The sequence below is a fragment of the Gavia stellata genome, chromosome 5 (genome assembly GCF_030936135.1).
Source record: "Gavia stellata isolate bGavSte3 chromosome 5, bGavSte3.hap2, whole genome shotgun sequence".
Classification (NCBI taxonomy): domain Eukaryota; kingdom Metazoa; phylum Chordata; class Aves; order Gaviiformes; family Gaviidae; genus Gavia; species Gavia stellata.
In genome coordinates this window covers 51,591,174-51,606,476 of record NC_082598.1, presented here as the reverse complement: position 1 = coordinate 51,606,476, position 15,303 = coordinate 51,591,174, and the positions used below count along the sequence as shown (strand labels likewise).

General features: G+C 38.0%; 1 protein-coding gene across 2 annotated transcripts in view; it reads right to left on the bottom strand.

Annotated features, from left to right (window-relative positions):
* CCSER1 (coiled-coil serine rich protein 1) overlaps positions 1-15,303 on the bottom strand; it is a 641,220-nt gene that overhangs the window by 371,206 nt on the left and 254,711 nt on the right. For both annotated transcript variants that reach the window (XM_059818129.1, XM_059818130.1), the window contains exon 6: positions 7,151-7,228. In XM_059818129.1, the coding sequence (XP_059674112.1) occupies positions 7,151-7,228 (78 nt within the window). The remainder of the gene's footprint in view (positions 1-7,150; positions 7,229-15,303) is intronic.

Below are 15,303 nucleotides of genomic sequence, written 5' to 3'. Positions count from 1 at the left end.
TCACACGGGCACTGCCTGCTCCTGCGCCTTCAAGATTTCCTTCTTGAAGAACATCCATCCTTCCTGGGCCCCTTTGCCCTTCAGGACCGTCTCCCAAGGGACCCTCCCGACCAGTGTCCTGAACAGGGCAAAGTCTGCCCTCCGGAAGTCCATGGTAACGGTGTTGCTCACCCGCCTCCTTACTTGGCTAAATATTGAAAACTCTATCATATCATGGTCGCTAAGCCCAAGACGGCCTCCGACCTTCACTTCACCCACCAGACCCTCTCTGTTCGTAAACAAGCAGGTCAATTTATAGCATTAAAAGCATCGATTTTGCCTAAGCCAATGTCTTGCAATTTAGAAATATTTAAATAACCCTCACTCCATGAAGAAAGTTTAAGTTTAAATAAATTAAGGAAAACATACTAAAAGAGAAGAGAATGCACGTTCACAAAATTTGGGAAAGAAAGGCAGCTATGATCAAGGCATAGAGGCAGAAAGAAATAAGGTAATACAGGCGTAGTTCCCAGTTTCATTCTTGATTCTTTCGGTAATTATGTCAGTGACACTGGGAAATTACATATGTTGTACCTACGCTCCCTGGAATAAAAACTAAAATTAAAAAAAAAAAAAAGAAAAAAAAAGACAAAAAAAAGAGAAATCTTGTAAAATGTCCTACCAGGACAACTGTACTTCTGAGCTCACATAAGTTTTCATCAATGATCCTGCATTTCAGGTGTTAGGGCCTTCAGCTATTACCTCTCTTAAAATATTTTGTTCTCAGACCGAACTTTGAGCTGCAAGCCCTGAAGGAAATGGTAATCTCAGGAAATACCTTCTTGTGTTAAGAATGTGTAAAAATCTGTCTGTCTTCTCCATGTGTGAAGCCTGGCAGGTGTATGTTACCCACAGGCACTCAAGACCACTTTTGTCTGGGTGATAAATTCTTCCTTAACGATAAATCAGTCATTCAGAAAAGAGTATCCATTGAGGGGTTCTTCATATTCACTCTCTTCTACAGTCTGTTTTTTGACACTTCATTACAGTTAGATTGGTTAATTAGTGCCACTAACCAAACAAGGATGGAGTTCCAGCCCTAGCAGCAACCTTTTGTCCTGGTCTTTACTCTGCCTTGGGAGATTGCTTATTTAGTCTATTTGTTTCTTCTTGCTCACCCAATTTCCCCTAGGAGAGCTAATTCAAATACTTGCACACAGGGAAGTCTAATAACCTGAAGTAGGTAAGCAGTAACATTACCTGAATGATTAACTCACATACAGTATTCCTAAAATAGTATAGCAGTATTCTTAGATTATACAGTAGCTCTATTGTCTTCTGTATCTCCTCCTTTCCAAACCTGCAGGAAGAGGTAGGTATTTCTGGTTCCACGGTCTACAGGACAGCGTGTTCAATGAACACGTACAAGGTACACACAGACGTGTTCAAATTTGGCCATAAACATAGTGTATTTTCAACATGAGCAAGAAGTCAGAATCAATGGCAAACACAGAGAGCATGTTGAGAGAGAGACAACTTGTTTCCCAGACTCAGTTTACAGGCCAGGATAAACTAAGACCTGAAAGAGATTATTAGGTCAAGGGAAAACTGGGCAAGTATGTATTTATTTAATTTTTTTTTCTTCCATTAAGCTCTATTTTGATGATGTTATTCTTTGTCACTCCATTTCATATCAGTCAAAACTTAGGAGGAGAATTTCACCTCCACATCCATACTCTGATGGATGAGCTGGTGCAAATATTACTCATGAAACAGGTGAAGTGGTTCTACTCAGACTTACTTGCTGGCACAGTCCTGTTCCTTAGGAAAAGTGCACAGAGCTACTGAGAAAAAGGAAGAGAGACTGAATAGATGCATAGATGTTTCTTGCAACAATAATACCTACTTCTCAATCCTACCTTCAGAATAAATTCAGTGCTTTTGCAGATCTCGCATACTACAATGACAAATACTGTGAAACAAATCAGATGTCTAAGTCTTTTCTCAGAAATTACAAAATTGAAGGCTTTCATCAAAGGCAGAAAGCCGCTGTGATGACATGACTTTTGAAAGTCTGTGCTATACTATTAAGACATAAGGAGTCATAGAGAAAGCGAATACTGATATAGGAAATAAAAGTAAAGAGTGGGAGGAATTGATTAAACCACTGAAGAATGATGAGAGACTGGTTTAAAATAAGCTGGATATTGGGGGGTAGATTAGGAGAGGTGGAGTTGAGTGAATCATACTTCTGTAACTCTATTCACTTCAGTAGAAATAGAAAAAATATCTCTGTAACAAACAAAAAACACAGAGGCTTCAGAGCTTACATGCTGCCCAGTGGAGGCAGAAATTCAGGTGGAGAGTGGAATGAAAGGGAAAAGAGCTAATGATGCCTCCACCCCATGAAAGAGGATCGCTGAACCCTAACATGTATCTGCCCATGGGTCATAATGTCTATGTGATTATTTCAGAGTCCATTTTGAAAACAAAAAGAAACAATACATTAAAATAGTCTTATTCAAAGAAGTGCCAGCAAATACTTAAAATACTGGAAATAGTGCATTTAAGGAAGAGAGGGTAAATAGGCTGGCTGTGTGTCAACTACCGTAAGAAGTTTTTTGAAGTATAGTCCCAGTTTGTTGTCATCATTGCTGACTAAGTTAGGACAAGACCTCATTCTTCAGCTAGATATGTAAAGTCACACTCTCAAAGATTAGTTGCTTTGGCCAACCAGCAATCATTATTGTGACTGTCATATTGATTATTCCAAACACCCGCACTAAAAATATTAATCTGATTATTGACCAGATGCAAAATTTATCTCGTTAAAGTTGTATGCACAAATGTCATGAGCTGCCAGAGAGTCATGCCCATTACTGACTGCAAAGATCTGCATCTACAGAACCTGTAGAGTTGCAGGATGAATGGCAGAACTATTAGTATAGACCTACTTTTGTATAGATCTATACCTTATTAGACCTATAGCAGTGGTAACACTGCTAAGGACTGTTAGCTTTTGCTACTTGTGCTGGCACTTCCATTTCTTACTCAGCAAATTAGTATCAAAAGTATTAATTACAGAACTCGGAACACAAGATAATAAATGCTGAGGAAATTCTTAGCTCCCTTTCTTAGCAGAAAGAAAAGAATGTAAAGATTTTTCTCTTATGTTTAATGCCAGTTAGTAAAGCATGGTTGAGATTAATCATGGAATTCAAAGGCAATTAAACATTGCTATAATAAATTACTATTATGGTTACTATTTACAACTTGGTTGTGGCTAATAACCAGTGAGACTGGTGCTCATTATAACAGATAATGTATAATTAGGTAATATTAGATATCTTATGTACTAAATGGCTGTCGCACATCCCTTCTTAAAAGTGCCTGTCACTATATTTTAGAATAATATAAAAAATAATAGAATACTATTATAATAAAGCACAGTATAATGAGTAGGAGAAAGGAAAGGTTCTAAAAAATGGATGAGACATTGCTTGGTAAGCTGACCTTTCAGAAATACCCCCTCCTTCACTGATCTTCTAAATGAAAGGCAAGATTATTTTTAATTACAGCTTATGGGCATAGATATAAGTAGTCATAATTAAAAGTTACTCACATTTGAGCCAGCTACAGTTTTGCTATTAAAACGTAGAATAACATTTGAGTTAAGGCTGCATGACAAATACCATTCTGCTCTGTTGTATTTCAAATTCTTAATTCTGAAATTTTTCAACTGTGACGTAACTTTTTTTCCCCAAGATAAGGCTCTAATTCTTCAAGAAATGTTATACAGGGACAGAAGGATAAACTTCTGTTCAAAGGAAGATTCCTCCCTACAGAAAAGTTTAAGTGCAAATCCACCAACAAAGATGTTCTTTTGTGAGAGAACAAATAAACTTTTTCCATAATACAGAAAAAGATCTTGCTTTTTTAAATAGCTTTAACCACAGAAAACAGCAGAGGATTGAAAGCTGAAATTTGACATAAAAATAACCCTCACTAAAAAGAAATGCCTATGAGTGTTTTATCAAAAATTGGTTTAGAAAAGCTTTTCAGAAGTGCACTGTCTGCATACATGTCTGAACAGGATTTTTTCCCAAGACTGCTCCGAATGCATGTGTGTCGCTAACTCCACAGGGAGAAGGAAACCCCAAGCCACAGGAAAAATTGCTTGTACTTCTGGTACTGTGCAAAGTTGTTCTTTCCTCAAGGAAAACCAACTTCCATTGCTATTTCACTATTTATAACAGTTATGGAGTGAAAGTTGCTGAATGGCATTAATCATACTTTTATGTTTTCATTTTCTCAGGGTTGCTTTTAGGATTAAATAGCTCTGGAGTTGGCTACCCTTATTTCTTACTCAAATGTTCCTATTCCTTTTGCTGGGTATCATCAACACTCCTTTAAAGGTACTGTCTTAACACAAAAAACCCATAAAGATTCCATTAAAATAAAGGTATACCATGGACTAAGGTGGAGTATCTCTTGCTGTCCTGGAAAAGCCTTTCCTCCAAATATTCCTGAGTATGGTCTCACATGATTTGGATCTTTCTGGCAGTGCTGCATGTCACAGCATGCACAATATATTGTGAAAATGGTAGCTGAGTTCAGTGTTACCAGAGCTGAGATGCAACATGCAAGCACTCCCACGGGAATCTTGCTTCTGACTTTCTTTAGATTAAATACAAAATCTTAAAATGTTTTTAAGCAAGCTCAAGGTTCTCCTTCATATTTATAGAGCACATATCCTGTGGGATTAAAAATCACAAGCATCTGCTTTGGTGAAGTTGGATGTAATATGAGTATGATGACAGGATTTGCATTCTTTCTTTATGCAGAAATGCAGACTTTGTTTTGAAGATGAACTGATAAAATCCAAGAAAGGACAGTTCTCTTTCTTGGTATAAAACCAGTATGACTGAGAAGAGGAGCTTGGTTTCATTTCACAGTCTAATATAGAAGCTCATTAGCTCAGAGATCTTCAACTATCCCAAAGAGATACAGCATTTATACTGCCCTGCTTCATTACATTTGTGTTTTCTGAACCACAGAATGGAATTTCTTTTTCAATCTTCATTTCTAAAGCAAGGAGGTGGGAAAGGTTATTATCATGTTGCTAAGGGAAATGCATCATCCCATCATCAAAAGCCAGTATTACAGACTGACAGTATTTGGAGAGGGTTATGGCTTGTAAAACCAGTCATTCACATTACTACTGGAACAATATTGCGCTCTCGTGGAGTGAGTCAGGGAGAAATAACAGAAACTGTTACATTTTATATTACTTTTTTTTCTACTTAAGGGCATTGGCTGTGGGATGTATTTAACTTTTTCCTGGTCTTGCCTCCATTTTACTTGACTTCCAAAGGAAAAGGTTTCCCGTTTTGAAAATTGACTGAAAATGAAAGATTAAATAATGCTTCCTGCCTTTTTTTTTCAGTTTCTTGTACCATTTTATACTATAAAATATAAAGGAAGGAGACTTTTAATATGAAGAAATACCTTATTTTTTTATTAAAGCAACTATTTCACTTCAAAGAAGTCATTTACAACCCATTTTGAGCTATACACGCACCATTTCCTTTAAAAATAATTAAAGGCTCTACGGTGTATTTGTCAGAGTGCTCCTTATGAAAATAGAGCAGTGTTTGCTTACTTCAGCTGAGAAATTAAGCATGAGAGTTTATCGTAACTATTTCAAGCTAGATTTTCTTACCTCTTACACCTTTACTTGAGCTGAGCAGCCCCTTTCTTTGTATGTGACTTACCTTAGTGATTTCCCAGGTACAGGGAGAAACAATAACTACCGAATCGGTCTTACAATGTTGAGCAGACTTCAATGCACATATAATATCATTTCCCAAGGAAAAAAGATGTGTGTGCTCTAGTATCTTGGCACAATATTGCTCAATTTCAGCCAAATCTGATTTAGAGATAGGGGTCTTGAAAACATTAAACCCCAAAAGAGGAATGAGAATCAGTGAATAGCTGACCACTGATATCCCATCTGTACCTCCACTGATGAAACCACCGACCAAGCACACTCCTTAACCATTCTAGTAACAGGAATCAGCTGGGTATCTAGCTGGTTATGAACTGTAAGGTACAACTCTTGCACAGACATACAAAGTGTGGAAAAAAGAATAAAACCAAAAAACCATAAGGTTTTTATGGGGTTGGCCAGGTCTGAAGGAAGCTGGTATTTCCTGCGCTGGAGGCATGTGCAGAAGAGACACAAACTTTACATCATCAAACTTCATTAATTGTACTTCCTCAGCTTTAATTCAGCGTCATCACAAAGCGACTGAAACACAACCCAAGCTACTAATTGTTTTCATACAGTAGGCAGAAACTGACTGGGGAAAGGGAAAATTTTAAAAGGGATGTTCCTGTGAGTGTAACTTTGCCCATATTATCACACACGTTTGAGACAATGGTGCTGAAAACCCAAGTTCCCTCTTCCTTGTCTGAGCAAACAACTGGCAAGGCAACCACTTTGCTTGCAGCCGCAGCACCGCTCTGAATACCCGGGTGGCCTCAGGAGACCTCTTCCAAGAGTCGGGCTGTGTCTAAGGCCATTCTGTGTCCCAGGGCTGGATACCGTGAAGTCACATGAAAAAGTGACATAGGGCCACTTGTTCCTCACAGCTTAAACCTTATAAAGTTGCAGATATCATCCCATCATTTGTTATTAAAATTAACTAAAATGACAGGCCTGTGGTTTACAGTGGCTTTACACCAAAACTGTTCTTTGACACATCTTTAACATCTCCTGTATCTTTGCGGTAACTAATCATTGTTTCATTAAAACATGTACTTGAAATGCAATATAAAGAGAAATCCGTTAACAAAAAGTTACATACACACATATACAGGAATGCACATATCAAAATGTATCACCAGCAGATGAGGTGGATAAAAACACAGTCTTATAAATAGTGGTTTATAGCTCCAGTCTGCTGGAAGAATAATCTTCTCAAAACCAGTAACGTTTTACACTAGGTATTTCTTGAAAACTGCATGGTGTATATATATAAGAACATCTGCTGATATCACAGTAATTTAAAGAAAAGGAAGCAGTAATACTAGCACCTCATAGTACACGAGATAACATGATAAGACAAAATTAATATACAATATTTATTATTAAATTAATTAACGGTACCTTGAAAAATAACGGCTCCTCAGGAAGAGGGCTAACAGGGAGTGAGGTGGTGCTACTAGCTGGACTCATGTCTGTACTCTGAAAGAAAAACACACATGAGTTTGCATTTCCAATCAAGTTCTACGGACATCTTTTCACGTTTTGGGGAAAAAAAGAGCCCAAAACCAACACTGAAATTCCAACACAATTAGATTGACAAAGCAACTGCAATCTGTATTGTATTTGCCTTTAATTAGTAAAAGTAGGTACTTCACTAATGGGTAAGCACTTTGCATTTTCTTTATTTTAAATTAACTCCCCAAAGGCTGAAACATATGCACAAATATGCAAACATACTGTGTCTACAAAAGAGTAGATAACGGAGAACACAAAAATTTGTTCATATAGCACAAGCTATGATATAACTTTTTTTTTTAGAATTTTTATTAGTTTTTGGATGGCCCATAGTAAAGTTAGAAGGCAAAATTAACAGGAAAGCAATATATTGCAGGAAAGTATTTGGATCAAACTTTTAAAAAAGATCACTTTCACATGAGTCAATATATCTTACAAAGGAGCACTAATATATGAAAAGAAACAGAGAACAGCAAAGTTAATAATGAAAATAAGTCAGCATACTTCAATGGACCTATCTAGTCAAAATGCTTCAAAGTTTGCTGTAAAAACCCACTCTTTTTTAGGTAATATTTCAGTAACCTGTTGGTTAGCATGGTCATTATTTTTACAGATGTGACAGATATGAAAAGAAGTGTGGAAACTCTTTAATAATTTGGAAGGCAATAATAATAGAAGAACAAAATCTGGATTTAAAAAAATACACAAAAATACTGAGATTGTTCTGGAGAAAACTAGAATATATACTTCTTGGGAAATAAGTCCTAAAGTGCTAAAATGAAAAAATCCACCACCACTACCACCACCACCAATAAAACAGAAAAGATATAGTGAAGTATATAAAAAAACAAGTTTGCATGGGCCACAAGTTTTCACACTGTGGTATTGCAATGCAGAATTATTTAATGAATTCAACTTCTGCAATTAAATAATCAGATATCTGGTTCTACATAGCTATGAATCTATATAAGCCCAAATTCTGCAAGTGAAGAATACCGCTCCACCCATGAAGTTCTAACAGCTCATTCATCAGAAGATTTTTATGCAGAGATACCATATTTTATTCAACCAACTGGTACAGGATGAAAACTAAGACAAAATTTTGGGTACAAAATCCCTACGTCAGATCTGAAATAGAGGGCACAGACTTCAAAGTTAACACCTACTGAGAAAATTGCTGAGTTTAATTAGACACATATCAGTTACACCATACCTGAAAGAAAAGACAAGAATTACTTGCTAAATAAAAGGGATGCAAGTAAAGGAGAAAGGAGGGGGCCATGGTAATTAATTCCTACAAAAAACAGAGAGACAGGTAGTTCATAATCCAAGGAACACAGAAAAGTTGTTGAGGAATAAGGGAGATTATAACATGTCAGAAAGCCAATATCCTTGTTGAATCCATCACCCTGGTATTCAGAAACATTACAAATTTTAACATGGACTCCTGCCCTTGGTCATCAAGGAAACTGGCAGATAGTATTTACTAAAAGGAAGTGAAACATAGCTCTTTTAGATTAAACTCAAAGTGCAGACAAAACTGGAGACCTCCTCTGTGAGAATGTTCTGCCTCAAAAGCCAACAGTTCAGCTGAGGACAATTTGTCTTTTAATTCACACGGAACAGTAAAAACCTAAGAGGGGGAAAAAAAATCAAGTAGCTGCTTTCCAAACCACATCAAGCACCCTAATTTGCAACTGGAAGTGCACAGGAAGGCAGTCCAATTTTTTAAGCACTGAAACAGCCTCAGTATGAAAATCTGCAAAGCAGGTTGGTACCTGTACGCTACACGAGCTGCAAGTTCTTCAGTGATAGCTGGAATCTAAGAAAGGTCGAACAGCTCTGAGGATGCTGAGGTTGCTTTGACAAAACTTCTCAGGGCACATCCACACAACGGCCTCAGAAAAATATCAGCTCTTCCGTGATGACTGGACATAAGGCAGCTCAGGCCTGGATGCCATGCTGATGTGGCACCGTGCCTGAACTAGAAGGGTTGCTGAGAGGTGTGGGATATTAGTAGGGGTATTGTGACTATATAGCTTCTAGACTGCGAATGGGTCATGTCTGGCCAGATAGGAGCACTGGCAGAAGAGCCTGTGTCTGGCTACAGCTGTCCATGTATACACACCCTCAGTGGCCCCTCCAACAACTTCAGTAATTTTCCTCTTTAAGGAATGCAGAGCAGCTTCTCTGACAGTGTAAATTAATTAAATCCAGTGGCACTAACACAGTTTATTACAGCGGAGAATTGAGTGAGACAGTACCAAAAGGGTTGTTTCTCGAGCTATTAAAAGAAAAACCCTTCCAAACTAATCACTGCTTTGAGAGATGTTGTCAGCTTGCTCTCCTGAAGGGACATATTAACAATTTCAAACATCACACCTCCCACCTAAATTTACTGTCCATGGGGTATTTGTCATAATCACACTTTGCAGTCTAAAGTTCCCCATACCCAAAAAACCTACCTCTGTGAGGAATTCACCCAGCGAGGACTTTTTATTTGATGTTGCCTACATCAATTCTCTCCTCATAAAAACAGCACTTACTTACGTCTGGCTTAAAGTTGATAGATTTTAGTTACAAATTAACTAGAAGATGCTACACCTTTAGGCTATAATCATATTTTATAAGTTGTAGTAGATGTTAAACATCATTTGTACCATAATTATACATATTAGGCAAAATTGGGTAAATTAGGACATCTCCTAATTTTGCAGTACTTTGCTGTGCAACTGTAACATTTTAAAATGTATTTTTGATGCACAATGATACCACAGCTGGGTTTTGTAGACTGAGCCTTTTCCCTGCATCGCTGGAAACCTCTGAGTGTTCTGGAGGGCACAGAATGTTGCAAATCACCTAAACTCCATTTTTTAAATGTCTGAATATCAAACAATTAAAGTATTTCTCAGAACAACAGTTTAGAAAATACTGTCTTCCCCATGTCGAAAACAACCCTGCGAGCTTTTCTTTCAGTGCTTCTAGGCCATTTTTTAATTTGGAGCAGGCTGCTAAAATCCAGCAAATGGACATTTTTAGAATTTTGCCAATAATTGTTGCACAATTACAATGATCAATGTACATCTTTTCTTCTAATTTCTAGACTTGATCAGCCTAAATATACATCATCCTCATTGTGCAACTGAATGGGTACCATGGAGTCACCGCCAGGCCATGCTATTCATTTATCTTCAGAGAGTAATGTTAAAAATGTGATTAACTATCAGGAAATTTCTTGATAACAAGGCAAAGGAAGCAAAGAAGTCTAAGAGAACAAACTTTTCCCACTTCTGCATTCTGTTTGGAGATCCAGGATCAAGATGCTGCTTGAGGACAGATTCACACCATTTTAGCTAGATTAAAGAGAAAGCAGCTCCTTCTGGAGCTGTTTTAAAGTAGTCACAGGCTTGGTTTTGTTTTCGTTTTCTCCACTTGTATATACCTGCCTCAAAACAGAATGTTTCATAAATCTGCATACAGATGTAAATTGTCTAATAGCAAATTAGAAAATGTAGTCAGTGTTTTTCCAGCAATACAGAAGATCAAGTATATATAAATGCACGTTGTTAAAACCATGCTCCTTTGAAAACAATAGTCATCTTCCAGCCCTCAGCAACTGTTCTTTAAATGAAAACAGATTCACCACACCTCATAAATTGGGATTTTTCTCACTACAATCCCTTGTCTTTAACCTGATCTTCTCTAGGAAGAGGCCTATGTATCAACCTTTGTTAGTTGTCCCATAAAATATGAACCATCCACTGTATATCATCCACTGACAGAAGCCAATTTAATTTGCTACAACTGCTTTTCAACAAGGGTAAACACTGCAATGATAGTTGGCAGACATTGACTTCTCTGGAGATCAGTATCGCAATTTATTGACCTAAGAAGTTAATACTGACAGAGAAAACCTTCAGTGGATATTAGAGCTAGAGATCAAATAAATCTTTTACTAACTGAAGAAAAGAAAATCCAATCTGTGTACTTTACAGCTTTTTCTAAGGAGTAGTGGATGAGTGTTGAACCGACTTTCAGGGTGATAGTTTTAGTTGTATCATAAGTTATGCCACTACGTATCATTTTATAATCTAGAAGTTGAGTAGAACTTAGAAATTAAGTAAGTGCAGTCAGCAAGCTCAGTAGTGACATTTTGATATATTGAAGGTAATCAAAGACCTGCAAAAGGATTTATTAATGGCTCTGCACAACATCTGTATGAAATATTGTGCTTAAATATTATTATCCCATTTTATCAATGATAGTGAAAAAGAAGGGGGAGTGATTTGCTCAAAGCTATGAAGGGCTGTTAAAAACAAAGATAGAAATCAGGAACTCACAAGTCCAAGCACTCCAGTTGTTCAGCCAGAGTGTGCAATGCTCCCCTACATACTTTTGGAGTGCTGTGATTTCTATCATTTCTGTATTATTTAATGTCATGAAGAGTTTTTGCTGATACATACAATTCCTGAAAATAAAATTACTGTAAACGATTGAGGCCAGCAAAATCAAAATTAGTTTTGGTAAGAAAAAAAAGCAGACACATGAAGTCAGCTTTCACCTCCCACTCCCCATCATGTTTGATTAATTTTCCCCAACATCTCCAGTCTCACTCACTAAGAATGGAAGTGCTTCCTTAAAATGTGTTTAGGCCTATTTTCTAACACCTTTGAATACAATCCAGGTGGTTATTCATAAACCTATTTCATGGGTCTTTCATTAGTAGGTAGAGTTAATTATTCTTACTAATTACTAATATGTGCAATTATCAGCTGAGACATTTGATTATTGTTTTCAGGTATTTGCCTGGTAGCCTAGAGCTTCCTGCTCCCGTAGCTTAGAAGGCTGTGTGGGTCTTTCATCTGACCTGAGTTACTGTAGCTCCCATTGCAGGGGAGAACCATAAATTACAGCTGCTACCACTTCTTGCTACCTCTTTGTATGCTAGTACGTGAGGTGTGGATAGCCAAGTAAGTTTTTAGTGATTCAATTATCTACTGCTTCTCAACCAGCACTTAGTATACAGACGGACAGATTAGCCTCGATTCCTCTTACAATCTAAGCAAAGCTAATCACCTGAGCTGTGAAATGCCAGTGGAAAATATCACCTCATTTAAGATGAGATGCTGATTTGTCACTTAACAGCATTTGTATGTCTAGTACTGTTTATTTTAGAAGACTGAGTTCTCAGGAACTCTGAGCAAACAGATTAAATGTAATATTTTGCACAATAATTTTTTTCAGCAAGGAGGGATCAGGATGAAGGATATTTTGTTGATTGCTATTTGTTTCTACTTTGGAAAGTAGCTGGAAAGATGCTCTTTTAGCCTTTTAATTAGGCAAAATTAATTATACAGCCCATAACCAGCAAGCAACATAAATATAAACAGTCCATGGTTTGTTGCAGGGCTACAGTTTTGAAATAGTTTAGACTCAAATTATATTTTCACATTGTTTAATTTATATTTATTATACATTTAACTTACTCAAATACTTAAATTTACTAAGCTAGCTCTCTCCCCTCTTCTTATATTAAATGCAGAAGTGTAAGAATATCAAAGTACCAGGCACAAATTACTATTATTATCTGGCAATATGAAAATATCTAACGTATTTATCAACGATCTGGATGAGGGGATGGAGTGCTTCCTCAGCAAGTTTGCAGATGACACCAAGTTGGGCACGAGTGTTGATCTGCTCAAGGGTAGGAAGGCTCTGCAGAGGGATCTGGACAGGCTGGATCAATGGGCCCAGGCCAATGGTATGAGGTTCAACAAGGCCAAGTGCCGGGTCCTGCACTTGGGCCACAACAACCCCATGCAACACTACGGGCTTAGGGAAGAGCGGCTGGAAAGCTGCCCCGCAGAAAAGGACCTGGGGGTGTTGATCGACAGCCAGCTGAAGATGAGCCAGCAGTGTGCCCAGGTGGCCAAGAAGGCCAATGGCATCCTGGCCTGTATCAGAAACAGTGTGGCCAGCAGGAGCAGGGAGGTGATCGTGCCCCTGTACTCGGCGCTGGTGAGGCCGCACCTCGAATACTGTGTTCAGTTTTGGGCCCCTCAGTACAAGAAGGACATTGAGGGGCTGAGAGTGTCCCGAGAAGGGCGACGAAGCTGGTGAGGGGTCTGGAGCACAAGTCTTGTGAGGAGCGGCTGAGGGAACTGGGGTTGTTCAGTCTGGAGAAGAGGAGGCTGAGGGGAGACCTCATCGCTCTCTACAATTACCTGAAAGGGGGTTGCAGAGAGGTGGGTGTTGGTCTCTTCTCCCAAGTGACTAGCGACAGGACAAGAGGAAACGGCCTCAAGTTGCACCAGGGGAGGTTTAATTTCTTTACTGAGAGAGTGGTGAAGCACTGGAACAGGCTGCCCAGGGAGGTGGTGGAGTCACCATCACTGGAGGTGTTCAGGGAGTGTGTGGACGTGGCATTGTGGGACATGTTTTAGTGAGCATGGTGGTGTTGGGTTGATGGTTGGACTTGATGATCTTACAGGTCTTTTCCAACCTTAACGATTCTGTGATTCTGTGATATAAAACATCTGGTAGGTGGCACACGGAGAACACCTTATTAAACACGTTTTTAAATTTGTAAACAAAGTAGAAAGCTGAACTAGGCCTCTAAATAGAGGCTCAAGAATTGGAGGTTGCTGTTTACAGCTGAGTACATACAGTCGAAAAAAACTAGTCTGTTTTTATAAGCATATAAATGTCACATTTCTCATTAACAGAAAATTACATACATCACTACATAACTAATAGATTTATTTAATAGCAAATATCCCCTCCTTTCTGGTCTTGATTTTCATTCTGATTTTTCATTGCTCATCCTTCCAGTTTATATTTATTCCCTGCTTTCCTTCACAAGACTCATAATAAACAGAGACACAAGTTGCCTTGGTCAGATAACTCCGTGGCACACATGTGGTTAGATGAAGGGTCCATTAATATGTAGGAGAAAACCACTTTTACCTTCCCAAACATCAAATTCAATTCGAGTTAATCTCTAAAAAAACCCCTCACTTCTATCTGCAAGCAGAACGTAATTTTGAAAGTAATTTGGACAATGACTTTGGGGTTAACATGTCTTTGTGAAGACTACCGCAGGATCATCAATGACTGTCACTGTGTGTGAGTTGGGACTGCTACTATGACACATTGTATTAAATGCAACTCCAGTCATATTTTTATCCTAATGAAAACCAGGGCGTTGCTTTCACAGACGCAAACGCTTTGTTGACAACACAGTGGAGAACTGATTTCCTTGAGCAAAACTCTATTCCCTCTTCAGTTTCTATTGTTTCTTTCATACTTCATTGACTATACTATCCAGCCTTGACATTTTGTTATTGTATATTCTTCCCTAATAATATCAAATAACATCAGCTTTTTCTGCTCTTTCAGCAGTCAATTGAAAGAAGCAAGTACTCTCCTGGGATTTTAATCTGCAGGCTGCCTCTTTCAATTGCTTTTCTTTCCTTGCAGGAGATATTTCAGGTTCAAATATACACATTTTTTTTGTCAACCTGCATTCAGTCTCATAGCACATATGAGGGTTGTCTCATACAGTATGTTCAGTGATGGTTTTTCTTTACTCCAGTCACAAAGACATTTTCTTTCTCCAAAGCCTGCATTGCAGCACTAAGAGCAACTACACTGATACTCCATACTACAGCTGTAGCCTGAATTTGGAAGAAAATGTCTACATCCACTTGAAGAAGAGTTTATCAGCAAAGTACCTCTGGACTCTCTCAAACTCCTACATCTTCCCTGCATACAGATCCATCATTTTTCTGCCCTTCCAAATAAAACACTTGGAAAATAAGTAATCAATTAATTACACCGAGAAGGATCAAATCTGATAACAGAATCGCCTCCTCTCCCTCCCTTGCATGTTCTACATAATTATGTATCATAACATAACGGGACCAAGATATAAGCTGGAGCCAAAAAGGATCAGATATTAATACAAACAATAGATGCGCCTACAATTACATTAAAGAGGATAAAAACATACATAGGATATACATGTATATGCTTCTTGG